The 17,641-nt window shown below is 50.7% G+C and overlaps 1 protein-coding gene across 5 annotated transcripts in view; it reads right to left on the bottom strand.

Moving 5' to 3' along the window:
• TPCN1 (two pore segment channel 1) overlaps nt 1-17,641 on the bottom strand; it is a 65,377-nt gene that overhangs the window by 14,131 nt on the left and 33,605 nt on the right. For 4 of the 5 annotated variants that reach the window (XR_016387502.1, XM_022550752.2, XM_022550753.3 and 1 more), the window contains 14 exons: nt 13,511-13,687; nt 13,052-13,165; nt 12,086-12,216; nt 11,126-11,214; nt 9,349-9,383; nt 8,734-8,792; nt 8,388-8,487; nt 6,297-6,413; nt 5,949-6,073; nt 4,683-4,731; nt 4,095-4,158; nt 2,967-3,011; nt 534-590; nt 402-455 (listed from right to left, as the gene is read on the bottom strand). Coding sequence is in view for 4 of the 5 variants with exons in the window: in XM_022550752.2 (XP_022406460.2) it covers nt 402-455; nt 534-590; nt 2,967-3,011; nt 4,095-4,158; nt 4,683-4,731; nt 5,949-6,073; nt 6,297-6,413; nt 8,388-8,487; nt 8,734-8,792; nt 9,349-9,383; nt 11,126-11,214; nt 12,086-12,216; nt 13,052-13,165; nt 13,511-13,687 (1,216 nt within the window). In the remaining variant the exon portion in view is untranslated. Of the gene's footprint in view, nt 1-401; nt 456-533; nt 591-2,966; nt 3,012-4,094; nt 4,159-4,682; nt 4,732-5,948; nt 6,074-6,296; nt 6,414-8,387; nt 8,488-8,733; nt 8,793-9,348; nt 9,384-11,125; nt 11,215-12,085; nt 12,217-12,359; nt 13,032-13,051; nt 13,166-13,510; nt 13,688-17,641 lie in introns of those variants that run through there. The other variant, XM_022550755.2, reaches the window with a different exon arrangement.

Genomic DNA, 17,641 nt, shown 5'->3' with positions numbered 1-17,641 from the left:
TTTAGACATAAAGGGAGAGGGCTGTCAGAGCGGTGTGGTGAGGGGATGAGTGTGCCAGGGGAGGAAAACACCTGTGCAGAGGCCCAGAGGTAGGAAAGGGCAGGGGCCCTGGGAAGCGGGATGTGTTCAGGGGGGCTGCAGGTGGGGCGCGGGTGGTGGTACTGGCAAGAGGTGAAGGCTGAGAGGGAGGCAGAAGGGGCCTGCACAGGAACTTGGTCTGGAGGCCAGTGGGCAATCACCAAAGAGTTTGAAACAGGGGTGGGGTAGAATCAGACTCGATTTCTGCTCCACCCTCATCACGCTCCCCCGCTTTAGAGAAGAGCCATGAGATCTTAACCCCAAAAGAAGCTGCAGCCAGCGGTTAGGACAAGCACTTGAGCAAAGCCATGTCAGAAACTTACTGGTCAGAAAGACGAGGTAACTCCAGGGCACATGCTTGGAGAAGAAGTTCCCACCTGTAAGAAGAGAGGCAGCAGTTCAAGAGGTGGGCCAGGTGTGCCCACAGGACAGGACAGTCCCCTAGCCAGGCTCACCTTTCAGCATGAAGGTCTCCACAAGGATCCAGACCCCATTGACTGCCACCACCAAGTCTGCAACAGACAGGCTCATAATAGAGAAAGCACAGGTGGGTGTGGAAATCTACAGGTCACAGCTGCAGCCCCTGGTTAGTTTCTAGGCAGCTCTGAGATATGCAGAGAGCAGGGCTTGTAACAGATAACTTCCTGCTTAATGCTTTTACCATGAGCTAAATCAGCCAGTAGTTTCTCTTAGAAAATAGCTACAGATTTCTAAAAATCACCCTCTATGTCACTACAGGGATACCAGTTAAGATGTTTCAGTAAAACCTACAGATTACTCCACGTTGGCGTAAAAGATGGACCATATACAAAGGGTTTGAGTATTGAAAACATCTGTTTTTCCCTAGAGATATCTGGCTTTTAAATGACTGCAGAAACTAGTCAGCAAAACTGCATATGCGTTTGGCCTTTCACCTAGCAATCCTACTTTTAGGGATCCATCCCCATGAGACATTAGCAAAAACACAAACGACGTATACTGAAAGCTATTCACTGAGGAACTATTTGTGATAGCAAGGAAACTAGAAACAACCTAAACGATCAATAGGAGACTGGATGAATAAACTATGATACGTTCATGAAATGGCGTACTCTCAGCTATAAAAAGGAATGAAAAACATCTCTGTATATTAATATGGTGTGGACTCTAGGATGTATTGTTAACTGAAAAAAAAGCAAGGTTGAAAAAAGTGTGTAAATTATGCTAGTTTATTTAAGGCAGGGAAATGTGCATATATGCATCTACTTATAGTTTTTAAAAAAATGGAAGGATAAACTACAATAAAAGTTACCCACTGGGGGGAGGTGACAGGATGGAAACAATTCTTCCTTGAGTATACTTTCTTTTGTAGATCTGACTTGGAATCATATACATATTTTACATAATTATAAGGCAAAATTCAATGTAAAAAGTGGCCTCTAAAAATATTTTTTCAAATGAAATAAAGAAATGTAGATGGTGACATACCCACATGGAGAAAAACTACTCCAGATGAATTTAAAACACAGTCATCTGAATCCCTGGAGTGGTGTTTCTAGCAATTATATTATTAGGGTTGTGTTGGTATTGTTTTTTGGAGACAATATATTATGTGTGGACTGTGGGATAAAAGCAAGTGAGGGACTGTGTCAGTGTTGTTGGGAACTAGGATTTTAAGCCCGGGAATTTAGACGTGAAAGAATGATGAGGGCTTCCCTGGTGGTGTGGTGGTTAAGAATCCACCTGCCAGTGCAGGGGACACAGGTTCGATCCCTGGCCCAGGAAGATCCCACATGCCATGGAGCAACTAAGCCCGTGCGCCACAACTACTGAGCCTGCGCTCTAGAGCCCGTGTGCCTGGAGCCCATGCTCTGCAACAAGAGAACCCACGACAATGAGAAGCCCGAGCACCGCAACGAAGAGTAGCCCCTGCTCACCACAACTAGAGGAAGCCCGTGCACAACGACGAAGACCCAACACAGCCAAAAATAAAAACAACTAAATTTTAAAAAAAGAAAAAGAAAAAAAAGAATGATGAAGTTAGGTAAAAACCCTATAGTCCACAATTTGAATTAAGAATATCAGGATAAACTCACAAGATAGTTTATGTTTTAAAAATCCAAAATCCTACCTCTGTCCATGGAAAGGCCTGGAAACAATAACCAACTCAAAGCAATGAGCACCTCTAGTATCTCAGATTGTGGTCTCTAAACACCATTTCCCATTAAATGGAACCAGAACTCCTTAGAAAGAGTGAATTCAATCAAGCCTCTAGATTAGTAGAAATGTCGGCATCTGTGCTGTCCAGTTGGTCATCATTAGCCACACACAGTTACTGAGTGCTTGCACTGCAGCTATCGTGACGGGAACTGGATTTTTAAGTTTTAGTTGGTCTAAATTTAAATAGCCATATATGGCTGGTGGCTGCCACACTGAACAGCACAGCTCTAGCTATAACTACCAAATTACAGTAAATAAGCAACAGAGGAACATGCAAAATCAAGAACGAAGGACAAACAATCCTGTTCCTTCAACTACATATTGCAAGAGGAAGAAAACGGACTGGGGGAGAAACCTACAGATTAAAACAGACTGAAGTGACATATCAACAAACCACAATCTGTGGTTCTGGAATCTGCTTCCAAAAACACCAGGTCTAGAGAAGGGGTGATGAGCTGGACTGAGGCGATCAGACAGACAAGAAAGACAGGCAATGAGATGATAACTGTTGACGCTGGGTGATAGGTATGTGGATGCTCTTTACAATCCTTCCACTTTTAACATGCTTGGAATTTTCTGTAATAAACAGCCAACATCATAACTGCAGGATTTATCCCTTGCATCTCCACTTTCCGGAGCAGTAAGACTCAGGAGGAAAGGGACCTAGAGCTGTGATATTTCACACTTACACATGAAATACTGGAAGGCCTTGGACTTCACAAGGATATTAATTCCTATTTGAAGAGAAGACATGTTAACAGTGAAATTTTCATGTACAAGTACACGTTCCCCTACCACAGACATCATGCGTGTAAGCAACCGGGGTGTTTATGCCCAGGGGTGAAAAAGGAAGGGCCTGCTCTCAGAAGGACACCCACGCTTGTGCCCGGACCCCTGGGCAAGGGACTGGCAACATTCCCTCTGGAAAGAGGCTGAGCAACCTGGAGCCGGGACAGAGCAGAACAATGCTTTGCTGGCCGCTGCTGAAACTGTGAGTCTGCTCCCGGCCTAGAACCGGCACTGTTTATTATCCCCTTGAGTAATTATCATCCCAATGGAGTGGAAAACTCGCTGAAGAATATGGAATAATAATAACAGCTGTGCCCAAAGTCCTAGCTGTGGGAGAAATGACAACATAGGACATACCATTTTAACTCTTGTTCATATGGCCCAAACCCCTGTGAGCTAACCATACCCCATGTGGAACTTCAAAACTGGCATTAAATTCAGGGAAAACTATTAGGTAAATAATATGGGGCCCTCTGATTTTAAAATCTTCAATTTTATACAATGCAAGCATTATGTGAGGGATCAGATACACCAGCTATATATCCTGACACTGGAGGAAGGTCAAAATCCATCATTAGATAAAAAGGCAGGTTTCAGAACAGAATATATAATGTAATCCCCACTACTGTTTTTAAAATGCACAGAAAAATAACCAGAAGGAAACACATCACAAAATTAACCGTGGTTATCTCTGCCTGGGAGACTTTCATTTTTTTTCTAATTATTTGACTTCGTATCAGTTTTCTTCAATAAATAAATATTCCACAAATTTTTTTTGGTTTGGTTTTTATGTTACTGATTTCCTTCCTAATCCAACACTATTTCCCTGCTGGGGTAATCACACGTAGACATTTCGCATGCGCGTGCGCGCGCGCACACACACACACACACACACACACACACACACACACACACACACACACACACCCTCCCTCCCTCCCTCCCTCTGGACATGTTCTTTAAATGCTTATCTGTGGTCACCGGGAACCTCCATTCGTCCCCAGCTGCCATATTCAGGTCAACCTTACCTTTGAAGATGAGGAATGCTGTCCTGGGAAGCTCATCAAACCAGTGCTCTCTATTTCTCTTTGCCTGGCCAAGGAACAGGGCCATAGGAGAGAGGGCGTTAGGACCAGCGACCAGAGCCCAGCCCTGGGGGCATGGATGCAGCTTTCCTTTCCTGCTCTCCTGGCTAACTTGGGAAACCATGAAAACACTCAGGGATCTAAAGAACAACAAAGCCAGCCAATGTTTGCTGAACTCTTCAATGTGCCATGCACTGCCATTGTTTTTACAGAATCCTGAAAATAATGCGGTAGGTAGGGACTCTCATGACCCCACTTCCCAGGTGAGACAAGCCTTGGAAGGGTTCCATAACTTGCCTGATGTCACATGCTGACTAATGGGGTCTGAGATTCAGTGCTTTTAACCAGGACACCGCACTGCAGATGGACAGGCAGATGCAGGGCCAGGGGCCACCTGCTATCCCTCCAGTGCACAGTGCCCAGCCGAGCTGAGATGTCCCAGCAGGGAGAGAGCTGGACAGCCGGGTGCCTCCTGGCCTCATCCCCCTCCCATGGAACCGTCTGCCGGGTCACTCCCTGGAGAGCACCCACCTTCCACTTCAAGGCGGCAACTTCGTAGATGTCTTGAAAGTCCTTCAGGCTGTCATAAGCACGAGGGCAAAACAAATCAGAGCACGTTCCCACCGAGCCACGGTCCTCTCACTCGCCTGCCTATGGTCACCTTCGAGGGGTGCAGCGGGGGAGGGGAGGAGGTGACATCTGCGAGTCCCAGCGCATCAGGGCCCAGGGGACCCGTACCTGCAGCCATTTCATCTCCTCTTTCCTCCAGGGACTATGGATACTTAATCCACTCAGTCTACACAGACCACCGCTGGCTTCCGTCCCCCAGAGAGGCAGCCCCCAGATTACCACCATTCTTAGACAGACAGGGACTGAGCCTCCTTTAGCAGAGGACTTAATAGAACAACCGGGGCAGAGAGTTCAGCCCAGAGCTTGCTCGCTCACGTCTCTACAGCAGGCCTGCCTCATCTCAGATCAAAAAGAAGGGTTTGGGGGGCTTCCCTGATGGCGCAGTGGTTGAGAGTCCGCCTGCCAATGCAGGGGACACAGGTTCGTGCCCCAGTCTGGGAAGATCCCACGTGCCATGGAGCGTCTGGGCCCGTGAACCATGGCCACTGAGCCTACGCATCCGGAGCCTGTGCTCCGCAACGGGAGAGGCCACAACAGTGAGAGGCCCGCGAATCGCAAAAAAAAAAGAGTACATACTGAGAGAGAGAGAGAGAGAGACAGACAGAGAGAGAGAGACAGAGAGAAAGTGTGTGTTTCACGTTGCTCTGTGGATTAGCTCACATGCAACCACCTTGCTCATGGCTCAAGGGTGAGCAGCTGGGCCAGTCCATTCCACGAGCCAATACATTCCTTTTTTTTGTGTGTGTGGTACGCGGGCCTCTCACTGTTGTGGCCTCTCCCGTTGCGGAGCACAGGCCCCGGATGCGCAGGCTCAGCGGCCATGGCTCACGGGCCCAGCCACTCCGCGGCATGTGGGATCTTCCCGGTCCGGGGCACGAACCTGTGTCCCCTGCATCGGCAGGCGGACTCTCAACGACTGCGCCACCACGGAAGTCCCATTCCTTTTTTTGTCTCAAGTTTAAACTGGATTTGGGTTGGACTTTTGTTACCTGTAAAAAGAATCCTGAGGAATAGGGTCTACATGCGTAAGAATCTCTGAAGAAAACTAAATTCTCTACGAGCCTCTCTGCCTGCCCACTCCCCAGCCCCCGGGCTTTTGCAGGCCCCAGCTGCCTCTTGTGAACGCCTCGTCCGGCCACACTGCGCCCAACTGGCATCCGCTCTCACCTGAGCAGAGGCGAGTTGCTCTGATTCAGGGCCTTGAACGTGAGATAGCGCTCCCCGGCAGTCATCCGGGGCTTGTAGAAGCGCATCAGGCCTTCAAACTGCCTGTAGGAGATGCCGGCAGGCCCCTGGGGGAAGAGGGAAGACGGCCACATGGAACAGAGGGGGGGCAGCCATGCCAGATGCCCAGCATCACACAGGATCCCAGGGCGCCCTGTTCTCTTGTTCTCCCAAGGGCAGGACTCCTGGTTTCGGAAGCTGCCGGCCCGCCCACGCTTCGGGGATACCGTGGGGCAAGGGCTGGGGAGCAGGGACCAACCTCCCTCCCTGGCTCAGCCCCTGCCCCGCTACCCGTTGGCTGATGAGCAGGCGGTAGGCGTGCTGGATGGCGGTTCGCTTGTGTAGCAGCAAAGACTTGAACTTGTGTTTCTCGATGTCATTGAAGGTGTCAAATACCACGGCCAGAAGCTGTGAGGGAAGAGCAGAGACCTGGCTCCTGTGCCCGGCGGGGCCTGAAGAACCAGGGAGTCGTTCTCCAGCCTCCAGAGGGCGCTCTTCCAGCCACCCCAGAGAAAGGGGTTGAAAAGAGCCTCTCGCCTGCCCCAGGTGGTGTAGGAAGTTCATCTCCAAGACTCAGCGGAGGAAGGTCATTCATTGCCACTTGTAAATTTCCCTCTAAAGATTCATGAAGACACTGCTATCACATTTTCCCCAGGTTTTTCTTCTCTCCGCCTGTAGCTCATCCCTGGCTGGGCAGTTTTATAAGGGGAGAGAAGCAGCGAGGGGAACACACTGGGTTTTTTGCCCAATTCAGCTCCGTGTGATGGCCGGGGAGGCTGTGTGTCCATCCTGTGCCCTCCCAACCTCAGAGCAGGAAGGAACATCACTGTGCCGATGCTTCCTCTCCTGTCCCCTTGTTCCTCCTCCTGGTGAGTCTGCGTGGCTCCAGAAAGCAGGGGTGTGAGGTGGCCTGCACAAAAGGGCACAAGGTTCTGGAACTTTCTAATTCCAAATTTAGCAGGTGAACAACACAGTCTGCGTTATCAGAACGCGATGGGAGGCCAGGTGCAGAATTTGGAAGACCACTTTTTGGAAACACTTTTTCTTTCAAAAATATTTTGAGGGGAACTCTTGTCCTTTCCATCCCTTCTAACTGGTCCCCCATACTTCCTTTTAGATCAAGGGAGAGTTAGCATCTGTAAAGGGCCAGAGAGCAAATCTTTTAGGCTCTGCAGGCCAGATGGTCTCTGTAGAAACCACTCAACCCTGCGGCTGCAGCATGAATGCAGCCGCAGACGATGTGCAAATGAATGGGCCAATAAAACTTAATTGACAAAAACAGATGGTGGGCTGGGTATTGGCCCTGATTGCTGACCCATGCCCTATATTTTCACAGCTCTAAATATCTCTTAAAGCAAATCAATTACACATAAACTATTTTTTAGATTCTAAACTAACAACAGTATAAAAGAGCTGTAAGATGTTCAAAGAGACATCTAACATACTTATTTTGGGTTTTGAGGAATTAAAAAAAGAAAATATTTTCCTTCTTAAGATGTCACACTTTTAGGAGATTTCACAGATCTACCCCAGAGGAAGTGTTTTCCATTTCTATACTGGGCCTGACTGCGGTGACTGGTGTGAGAATGCTCTTCAGAAGTATAAAAATAAATGCAAGACTTGATAAGGCCTCTTCCCGGTAATTCTGGCATTGATGTGGGCTCAGCACCAGCCTGACGGCCCGGTCCGGGAGGCAACCTGCTGGTGGCAGGACACTCCTGGTGGCCGGCCGAGCCTCTGCAAACACCTCCAAAGTTCCCAGTGTGCATGGGGGCTTTATGTTCTCCCTAAAGTAATATGTTCCGTGTTCAATTTCCCAATGGTTCGTGATAAATGAGCTGGAAATACACAAGACATTCCTGGCATGTGGCTGCAGTAGGATGGAGTGGCTAGGAGCAGGGCTCTGGAAGGAGACCAGCTCACCCGGCCACCCCGAGCTGTGCAGGCGAGTTAGCCTATCAGTCTGATCCTCAGTTTCCTCAACTATAAATTGAGCATAATAAGAACTCCAGGGTTTAAGTGTTAAATTATTTAACCCTCATCCATGAAACACTTTGCACAGTGCCTGGCTAAGGCTTAATAAGTACCAGCTTTTATAGTTATTATATGTTTGCCGTGAGAAGGAAAAGATCCCAGGGTAGCCTTGGTTTAAACCCTAGCGCTGTCAGCAGCAGTGGCGGCAGGCTAGTTCCTGCTGGTAACCAGCTGCACTTAAGTCCCGACAGGGAATTCCTAGCCACACCGCACTTGCCCACGGTCTGGGACCTCCTTCCCCAATGGTCTGCCCTCGGAGGCCGAAAGCTGTCCCTACCTCATCCCCACAGTGCCCAGCAGAGTGTGGGCGAGGGCTGCCTCAGTGGAGTGCGAGGCAAGGTCACTCACCAGGTTCATGATGAAGTACAGCTCGATGGAGAGGTACACGATGAAGAAGACGCAGGACCAGGGGTTCCGGGAGTAGGAGGGCATCATCACATCTGGGAAACTGTGTTTGCAGAGTGTTACCCGCAGGGCCCATGTCTGCTGGTCTCCGTCTTCTATAAGGACACCTCTTCTCCTGCCTTGCCGGCCCCCTCCCCCCTCCCCTACTCTTGGCTCACCAGGCCACTCCCGTCCCTCACGGGATCCCAAGAACCTGTCTGGGCCAAGATGTGGAATATTCTTGGCTGAAAAGAGGAGAAGACCCCGGGCACCAGAAGAGGGCAGAAGCCAAAGCAGGGCCCGAACTTACTTGGCGGTGGTCAGAAGGACGAACAGACTGACAATGCTGTTCTCCAGGGTGCTAAAGTACTGAGGAGGAGAGGGAGAGGTGGGGACGTGGCCGCCAGGCCGAGGGCACACCCCACCGGGAACAGGCTGCCTGCGGTGGGCCGCCTCCAGAGCCCTGCCCTCCCCCTCCCTGCCCCGCCCACTCCTTCTTCCTCCCAAGGGATCCCTGAAGGATGGCAGAGGAACAAGTAAACATGGAGTCCAAGGCCTCCTCCTTCCTGAGCTCAATGCTTCCGGCGGCAGCAGACAACTGGCTTTGGGACTTGTCTCCCAGGGAACCACATATGCACAATTAGCTGAGCTCTCCTCCACTGCTCCTCTGCCAAAATGTGCCTGTGTTCCAAATCTGATCCCGGAAACACCCCTCTCAAGGACAGGGCAGGGGGTCCCCCTTGGCATTCAAGGAAGGAGACAGCTCAAATCTGGGTGACGGGGCACTTTCAGGTGCCAGAAGCGGTGATGAGAAACCAAGCAGGGCATCCCTTCCTAATACAGCTAGGGGGGCAGTCCAGCCACCTTATCTGAGGGGAAAGGCCTCCCATAAAGGAAGAAACAGACAAACATGTTGATTACTTACGGGGTCTGAAGGATTAGGGGAGAACAAGTAGAAACCTAGAAGAAGGTGGTGGGAAACAGATTGAATAAAGGGTTAGAGCAGAAGAGTCCCAAACCCAGATGTCAGAAGGATTGGACAAATAAATGTGAATCAGTGCAGTAGGCAGAGGAAAAGCACAGGGAGTGGTGGGGACTGTGGCAGAGCACCAGACAACTGCTGCCATTCAGTGACCCAAGTACCATCAAATGTATGATTTTAAAAGGCTGTATAGGGACTTCCCTGGTGGCGCAGTGGGTAAAACTCCATGCTCCCAATGCAGGGGGCCCGGGTTCGATCCCTGCTCAGGGAACTAGATCCCACACGCATGCCGCAACTAAGGAGCCCGCCTGCCGCAACTAAGACTTGGGGCAACCAAATAAATAAAATTAAAAAAAATAATAAATCTGTATAGTAAAAAAAAAAAAAAAAAAAGCGGTACGTACAGCACGGTGACGACAGTTAATGATACCGTATTGTATATTTGAAAGTTGCTAGGAAAGTAGATCTTAAAAGTTCTCATCAGAAGGAAAAGAAATTGTAACTCTGTATAGTGATGGATGTTAACTAACCTTATTACGATGATCACTTTGCAGTATATACATAGCAAATCATTATGTTGTCTACCTAAGACTAATAGTGTTATATGTCAATTATATGTCGATTTTTTTAAAAAACGGAAGTTAAAAAAAGTTAAAATTTTTAAGGCTGAAAATCTGTATTTTCATGTAAAAAAAAAAATAGTTTTAAAATGCTGGCTCAACACTTTCAGACCAAAGAAAACTCATCCACAGGCTGGATTTGGAACCCAGACTGCCGGTTTGCGATCTTTGGTTTTGAGAACATGACAGCCAAGCACAACTCCAAAGGGACCCTGTTGTTCCCCTGTAGCCAAATTAACACCATTAATTTTTTCCCTCTCAGAATGAGCTATTCCCCTGAGTCCTTGAAATCCTGAGTGGGAAAGGGAGTAACTCTGCCCTCAGGAGAAGTCAGCCCCCTTGGAACACAAAGGAAATTCTATCGAGAGTGGGGTGGAGGTGAGGTAAGTGGGAGTCAGTGGCTCAGGACAGAGCAGTCACGAGAACCCGGGGCTTTCAGTGCTGGTGGGGACCTTAGAGCCAGGGCTCTCTAGTTCCACTGTCTTTGCCATCTGAGTACTGGAGAAGGGACCTTGGGCTACCTCGCCGTGTTCTAAGACCTCCACGGTCTAAACCCTGTGTCTGAATGTGGCTGTCGCATCAATACTTGATCTTATCTGAAGAGGCAAGGCCTCCTCGGAGTTAGAAAGGCCATGACCTTGCTTTTACATCTAGTGAAGCTGAAGTGTGCAGACCCTAAGGTCCTAGGCACACGCTGTAGAGAATCCCTCCCCCATGTGCGCCAGGAAACGCACGAGAATGTTCACTGCAGTGTGACCTGTGATAGTGAAAAGTGCCCACCAACAGAAGACGTGATAAATAAATTTGGATATATTCACGTATCAGATCACGACACTGCGGTGAAAGTGAATGACCTACATCTACGTGCAGCAGCATGAATAAAGGCCGGGGGTACCTCTGGGAGCCGAAGGGAATCGAGATCAGGAAAGGGTACAAAGGTGGCTTCCTTTATTTTTTCCGATATTGCATTTCCTCAGTTGGGTGTTTACATCATTTTGAAAACCTTCCTGAATTTCTGAAACGGTCAAAGTACCTTTTTTTCTCAACTGTGAGTTTGCTTTTAGCGAGCGCCTGCATCCTGGGGCACAGGAGAAACTCACCAAGGATGGCGAAAATGATCATGAAGAAGAGGAGCAGCGAGAGGATGTCCATGAAGGGCGGCAGAGACTGGAAGATCTGGCGCAGGTTGCTGGGGAGACAAACGGGGCCAGGAGGGGTGAGGCGCAGCCGGGGACGGGCCAGGGCCCCGGGGGTGCTGGCTGCGACTCCTCAGTGGGGTACATGCCTGTCGAGATGGGGGTCTGGTGCTCCCGACCCCCAGAACACTAAATCCCCTCTTGCCCTGGCTTGTGACATCATGCTTAGTGATTTCCTAGGCCTTCCACTCAGTGGGTGATGGCGAAAGAACCGGGGCAGGTGTAGCACTTACTGAGCCCAGGCAGGCAAGTGCCTGCAAGAGACGGAGACGGCAGGAGAAGGCCAGGTGCATGGCCTCGGGTGACAAGGTCAGCTTGCCTGGGATGTGGGAAGACATTTCAGGGCCACCCAGTCCTAGGACATTTGTCTCCGGTTTTAAGGACGGGCACCAAGTGTGAATGGCCAGCCCGCTCTCATCCACAGTACCCCAGCCAAGAGGCTTTCCAGATGGATTCTCAAAACTCAGTTTGACCTTAGGCTAACGGCCTGGTTTGAGTTCAGTACCCCCCGGCTCAGGGGAGGTGTCAGGACAGCCTGCTGAGTCACGTGGACTTTGCTGAGTTCCTGCTTTAGGCTGTGTTTGGGCAGGTACTGTGCTCAGAGAGAGGACCAGCCCCAGAGAAGCACAGGAAAGGCAGTAGAGAGCCCTGGATCCGGAGTCAGGAGACCTGAACTTCAGCAGGAAGACCACCTGCCTCTCTGTGTGGGTCGAGTAGCAGAGGGAAGTGGGCATGACTATGTCCTACCCAAGTGCAGGAGTGGCCCTACTGCTACATCACTCACTGGCTCCCGCTTCACTGGCCCGGAGGTCCAGGCCAGGCCCTGATAGCGACTGTCTGAGCAGCTCCTCCCCCAGGCCTTACCGCCGGACGCCACCGCAGTACCGACAGTCCACCAGGAAGATGCAGCGCAGCGCCCGGGTCACCCGCACGTGGGACGTCTGCCGTACCAACACCACGATGGCCTCAACGAACTGCACCACCAGCACAGAGGTCTGTGGGTGGAGGGCACAGTGCGCTGTCAGCTCCTCTGACCCAGCCCCTCCTGTACACCCTGAACAGAGGGCTGGTTGGATACTGTGGATACTGCCCAGCCCGGCCCGGAGTCCAGAGAGACCTTTCCCTCGCCCTTTCTCACCTCCCCCAACATCAAGCGGGCCCCAGGGAGAAGCCCTCTGGCTGATGGCATAGATGTGCAGTCCCAGGAGAATGAGCCCCAGGGCGATGCTCCCAGCAGCTCATCAGATGATACCCGCTGAGCAAAACTGCTATTCCGCAGGCCACATCCAGCCACGCTCTGCTTCCAGCTCTCCCCGCTTGCACCGTGAGGGCCCCTGAAGTCTGCAGCACACCCTGACCTCCAATTCCTTGGGCACATTCTCCTGTACAAGTGTGTGGGCTTTTTACACTGCCAAACGCCACTCTGACACATCCCGACTCATGCCTCTCTCTGCCGCAGAGAGAGAAAGCATATAATATGGTCCTCATCGGTGTGGGCGTGGAGGCCACACAGAGCTGGCTTTGAATCCCAACTCACCGGGATTTAGATCCCATTCTCTTCCAACTGGCTGCACGTACGATAGGAAGAGCACTACACCTCCCGCAAACGTCATCGTGCCAGTGCTTGGCACGCGCTAAACGCCGAACCACATTCGCTACTGTTAGCATCACTGTGACACCTGGAGCAAGGCGGGAAGCATGGCGAGGACAGGGACCCAAGGTTACACTTCTGAGCGCAGGACCAGGCCCACGGGGGACTTGGAATTGAACTGAAGATACAGACTTGAAGTTGACAGGGGAGGAAATGCTGTAGGGAGGTGGGCACAGCACCTTGACCATGGTCCGTCTGTGCCGGATGAAAGTGTGAAGGCCCAGCCACCGCAACTTCATGCAGAGTTCAAACACGACCACCATCAGGGCAAACAGCTCCAGGGTCGCGTGGACCTGCAGCCAAAGGGTGTGAAGGAGACGTGGCTTCCCCAGCGCCTGCCCTCCCCCAGCAGCGAGCACACCTGCCCGCCTTTTCATCTGAGGTTGGAGACAGCGGGTGGGACTGCTAATCAGGTATGCTGCCCACCTGGGGGCCAAAGCGGGCTACGGGTTCTGAGGCAATTCGAAGGCGCCCCTCCCTGGAATTTACAAAGGAGCAGAATCCCAGGGAGACGGGGGAGGTGCATTCAGTCGGGCGGGGACCCTGGGCAAGACGTCTGCCCTTCCAGAATGTTCCCTCTCAGTCTTGAGTTACTCTGCCCCCAGAGAGCCGTGGCTCCCAGCCATCCGGACACTCACGTAAATGCCCAGCCGGAGCGCGGGCACGGCCGGAGCCTCGCACAGGGACAGCAGCAGCAGGAGCAGGGCTGCGGACAGCTCCATCAGGTAGAAGAGGTGGTTGTGAGCAAAGAGGTAGGCCGCCAGCGCTTTGGCATTCTTGGGGTGGGTGAAGAACTTGTCGTTATTCTCACCTTCCTGAAAGAGCAAGCGTCACGTGGGCGAACGCGCCTGGAGACGATAGGGCGGCCAGGATGCGTGGTGGGCGGGGAGGGGGGGAGGGCCCTTGGCCGGTGGGAGGAGATTCAGGCCAGAGTCGGGAGATGATGGAGAAGCAGAAGTGTGATCTTCGTAGAACCGCACACCAGTCAAGTCTCACCCTGGCCCGCTGATGGGGCTCCAAAGACTTGCTTCTTCCCAAAACTACTCAGAGGAATCAAAGAATAAAAAATCCAAGAGATCGAAGAGAAGCGGGCACATCTGGTCCCCTCTGAGGTCAAATGTTCACTCTCAGGTGTGTCTGCGGGATGTTAAGTGCTTGAGGTCGGGGGGTGGGGTCTGGGGTAAACTAAGAACAGCTGAGTCCTGGCTCCCCCCTCCTCCCTGGGTAACACTGAGAATGTTCCTTCACCTTTACAACCATCAACACTCGTACTCACTCCCCGGGTTCCTGCAAGACACTTAGGACGGCATCTGGCACACAGGAAGCTCCCCGCCAGGGGTTACCTGTTATTATTATTTTAAGTTATAGTAACACTGAGCGGAAAGTGTGAGGGTACCTTTATCACGCTCCTTCTTTACTCAGCTTTCCCCATCCCACTTCTTAATTTACTCCATTTCCACCTAATTTCCTAACCGCTTGATGCCTTCACCCCAACAGTAATGAGACAGCAGCTGACCCCCAGCGAGTGCCCTCCAGGCCCGGCACCATGCTCAGCCCCACCCTCCCCACCCCGCCCCGCCCCGGCCCCGCTGAGCCCTCCACACTCCTCTCACTCCTGACAAGGAAATCCAGGCACCAAGAGCTTCAGTAGCACCTGAGCTCATAGAGCCAGACAGCCTGATTCCAGCGGCCCTGCTCTACTCTTGGCCTCCCGCTGATGTAGAAAGCAATCGACGGAGCAGACCGGGAACGGTCCACTTGGGAATACAAGCAGATAACCCTCCCGGTTAGGATCGGCCTTCTGGGGCAGGTAGGGGATCTTCACTGCCTCCCCAGGGTTGGTGGGCACGGGGATAAGGGATAAGTAAGGGAGGTCCCTCAGCTTCATCACCCCCGTACCCCACCCAGCAGCCGACACAGAGAGAGTACTTATTGGCTCATACTTTACAAGCATCACCTTGCCTCAGTGCTTCTCAGCTGGGGGCAGTGTTGACCACCTGCCCTCCCCTGACTCCGCCCCGGCCTGGAGACATGTTTGGTTGTCCCACCTGGGGGGTGCTGCTGGCATCTAGAGGGTAAACTCCAGGGATGCTGCTAAACCTCCTAAAATGCACATGACAGCCCCTCACAACAAAGAATTATCCGGTCCCAAATGTCAATGGTGCTGAGTCGGGAGAATCTGTCTCATTCACTCCCAGCACAACCACTCAGAACAGAGGCTCTTCCCCTTGGCTCCAATCCCTAGAGGAGGAAAGGGGCAGAGCCAGAAGGGATGCCCAGAGCCCTTCTGAAAGCATTCCAGCTGTCCTGGAATGCAGTCCGACCTTCAACTATTCCGACTCTTCTGAGATGAGGCCACACTCAACCGTCCTCATATAAACCCTTATTCTGGGGAAGGTGAAACTAACACATGCTCGGTGATTCCTGCAGAGGTTGCCAAGCCAGGCCAATGGGAAGAAGTGTCTCTGGGCCCAGAGGTGGCACACGGTGCCATGGAAACAGCTCTGGCTGGTGGGCTCCTGTACTAGCCCGAGGGGGCTTCAGCTCGCCAAGCCTGTTTCAGAGAATTGGGAAGGCAAGAGGTATTGTCAGGTCCTCAGCTGGCACGGTGCCTGGTGCACACAGTAGGCATTTAATAGGTGTTTGGTAGGATGAAGCACTCCTGCAAGAGATCATTCTCCAGGCCCCTGCCCAGCCCAAGGACTGCCCAGTAGCTGGGAGGCAGGGAGCTCTGACCTTGGCTGTGGTTTGCAGGGGGAACTTCAAGTGAGTCACTTCCCTGAAGCCGGCTACACCCCTATCCTCGTTATCAAAAAATAAAGACAAACCACAGACTCAACAGGGCAGGGAACGAACATCCTGGCGGTCACACGGAGGGCAGGCTGGACAAGGCTTGCTGCCAGTCCTGTGATCTGTGCCAGGCTGTGGTTTTCACCAGCATGGCCACGGCCACAGGGGACACACATGGCCTGGGAAGCTTCTGGTTTGGATTTCTTAAAAAATGCAATTCTTGGGTAATTTCTTCCAACAAGTAGCCAGGGATGAAGGTCTGGCTAGAGGAAACCACTAACAAGGGGGACTCGGATCTGACCGCTGGGACTTGAAACTGCCACAGACGAGATGGAGGATGAGGCCTCCCCTAGCGAGGACGGAGTGAAATACGACCCGAGTCACTGGATTCTGACCCAGACCCTAAGGAGAACACTGGCCTTGTTTTCTAGCTGCTGATCACGAACTAGGAAATTCATGATTAGGAAAAATAAGGAGGCAGGCCAGTTGCATGTGACTTCCAGGTCTTTGCTTTCTGCTCCCTGGGGCAGAAGTCCACACAGAAAACTAGGACTGTCTTGGAGGCAACAGGAGCGCCGAGCACACAGCTCCTGAGGGTGAGTGAGTTAACAGGTAAAATTTGGGAAGAGAGGAAACTGCAGGCACCAGATAGCCTCAAAGCAGCGAGCGGCCAATTACCCAAGCACACCAGCAACCTGCTTCAGGGGCCATGCTGCAGCTCCCCTGCAAGCATGAAAACGATGAACAGACACCAGCTAAAGCCATCCTCCAGAAACAGCCACGAACTACTGTCCATGGGGATCCAACTTTTGCTTTTAGTTTTAATTTTACAAAATGATGCATTTTTTGTAAAATAATTCAAATCATACACAGAACTATAAGGTAGTAAAAATTCCATCAGCCAAAAATAATCACCTTTAAAAAACAATAATAATCACCTTTAATATTTAGATAAATAACTTTCCAAATGTGAATGGGTATATGTGCATAGATACAGAAACACAATATATAAAACTGTATATAATTTATATATAAAAATCTTCACATGATACCTTCTGTTCTGTAACCTCTTCTCCCACAAAGACATGGCCCATTTTCAAGTGAATACATGGGGTCAGGTACAGGAGTGAGGCAGCCACATAGAGAAGAAAGAACGTCATTTGGAGGCTGGATGGACACGGTTTAAGTCCAACCTTGGCAATTTACTAGCTGGATGGCTTTGGACTCATTGAGCCCCTGGGAGTTTCAGGTGTATGAACTGGGAGATGATTAAACTGCTTGGTAGAGCTGTTAGAAAGATCAGCAAGTGCCCAGTTAAACTACATATAACTTGTTTGCGTTTTTTGGGGGGAGTTGTTTTTTTTGCCATACCACGCAGCATGTGGGATCTTAGTTCCCCAACCAGGGGTTGAACCCGTGGCCCCTGCAGTGGAAGCAGGGAGTCTTAACCACTAGACTGCCAGGGAAGCTCCATTTGCATTATTTTTTAAATTCCACATATAAGTGATATCATATAATATTTGTCTTTCTCTGTATGACTTACTTCACTTAGTATAATATTCTCTAGGTCCATCCATGCCGCTGCAAATGGCAACATTTCATTCTTTTTTATGTCTGACATTCTATAGTGTATATATACACCACATCTTAAACCAGCTGTCTGCTGACAGGTACTTGGGTGGCTTCCATGTCTTAGCTATTGTAAATAATGCTGCTATGAACGTCAGGGTGCATGTATCTTTTCAAATTAGAGTTTTTGTCTTTTCTGGGTATATACCCAGGAGTGGGACTGCTGGACCACAGCTCAATTTTTAGTTCTTTTTGGAAAACCTCCATACTATTTTCCATAGTGGCTGCATCAATTTACATTCCCACCAACAGTGTAGGAGGGTTCCCTTTTCTCCACACCCTCCGCAGCATTTATTATTTGTAGACTTTTTGATGATAGCCATCTTTATTACTAATGTTCTCACCTGCTT

The sequence above is a fragment of the Delphinapterus leucas genome, chromosome 14, assembly GCF_059928025.1.
Source record: "Delphinapterus leucas isolate spDelLeu-1000000601 "Yukka" chromosome 14, BTC_Dleu_Yukka2, whole genome shotgun sequence".
Taxonomy (NCBI): Eukaryota; Metazoa; Chordata; class Mammalia; order Artiodactyla; family Monodontidae; genus Delphinapterus; species Delphinapterus leucas.
Note: the sequence above shows the minus strand (reverse complement) of the source record. Positions and strands in the feature narration are given on the sequence as shown.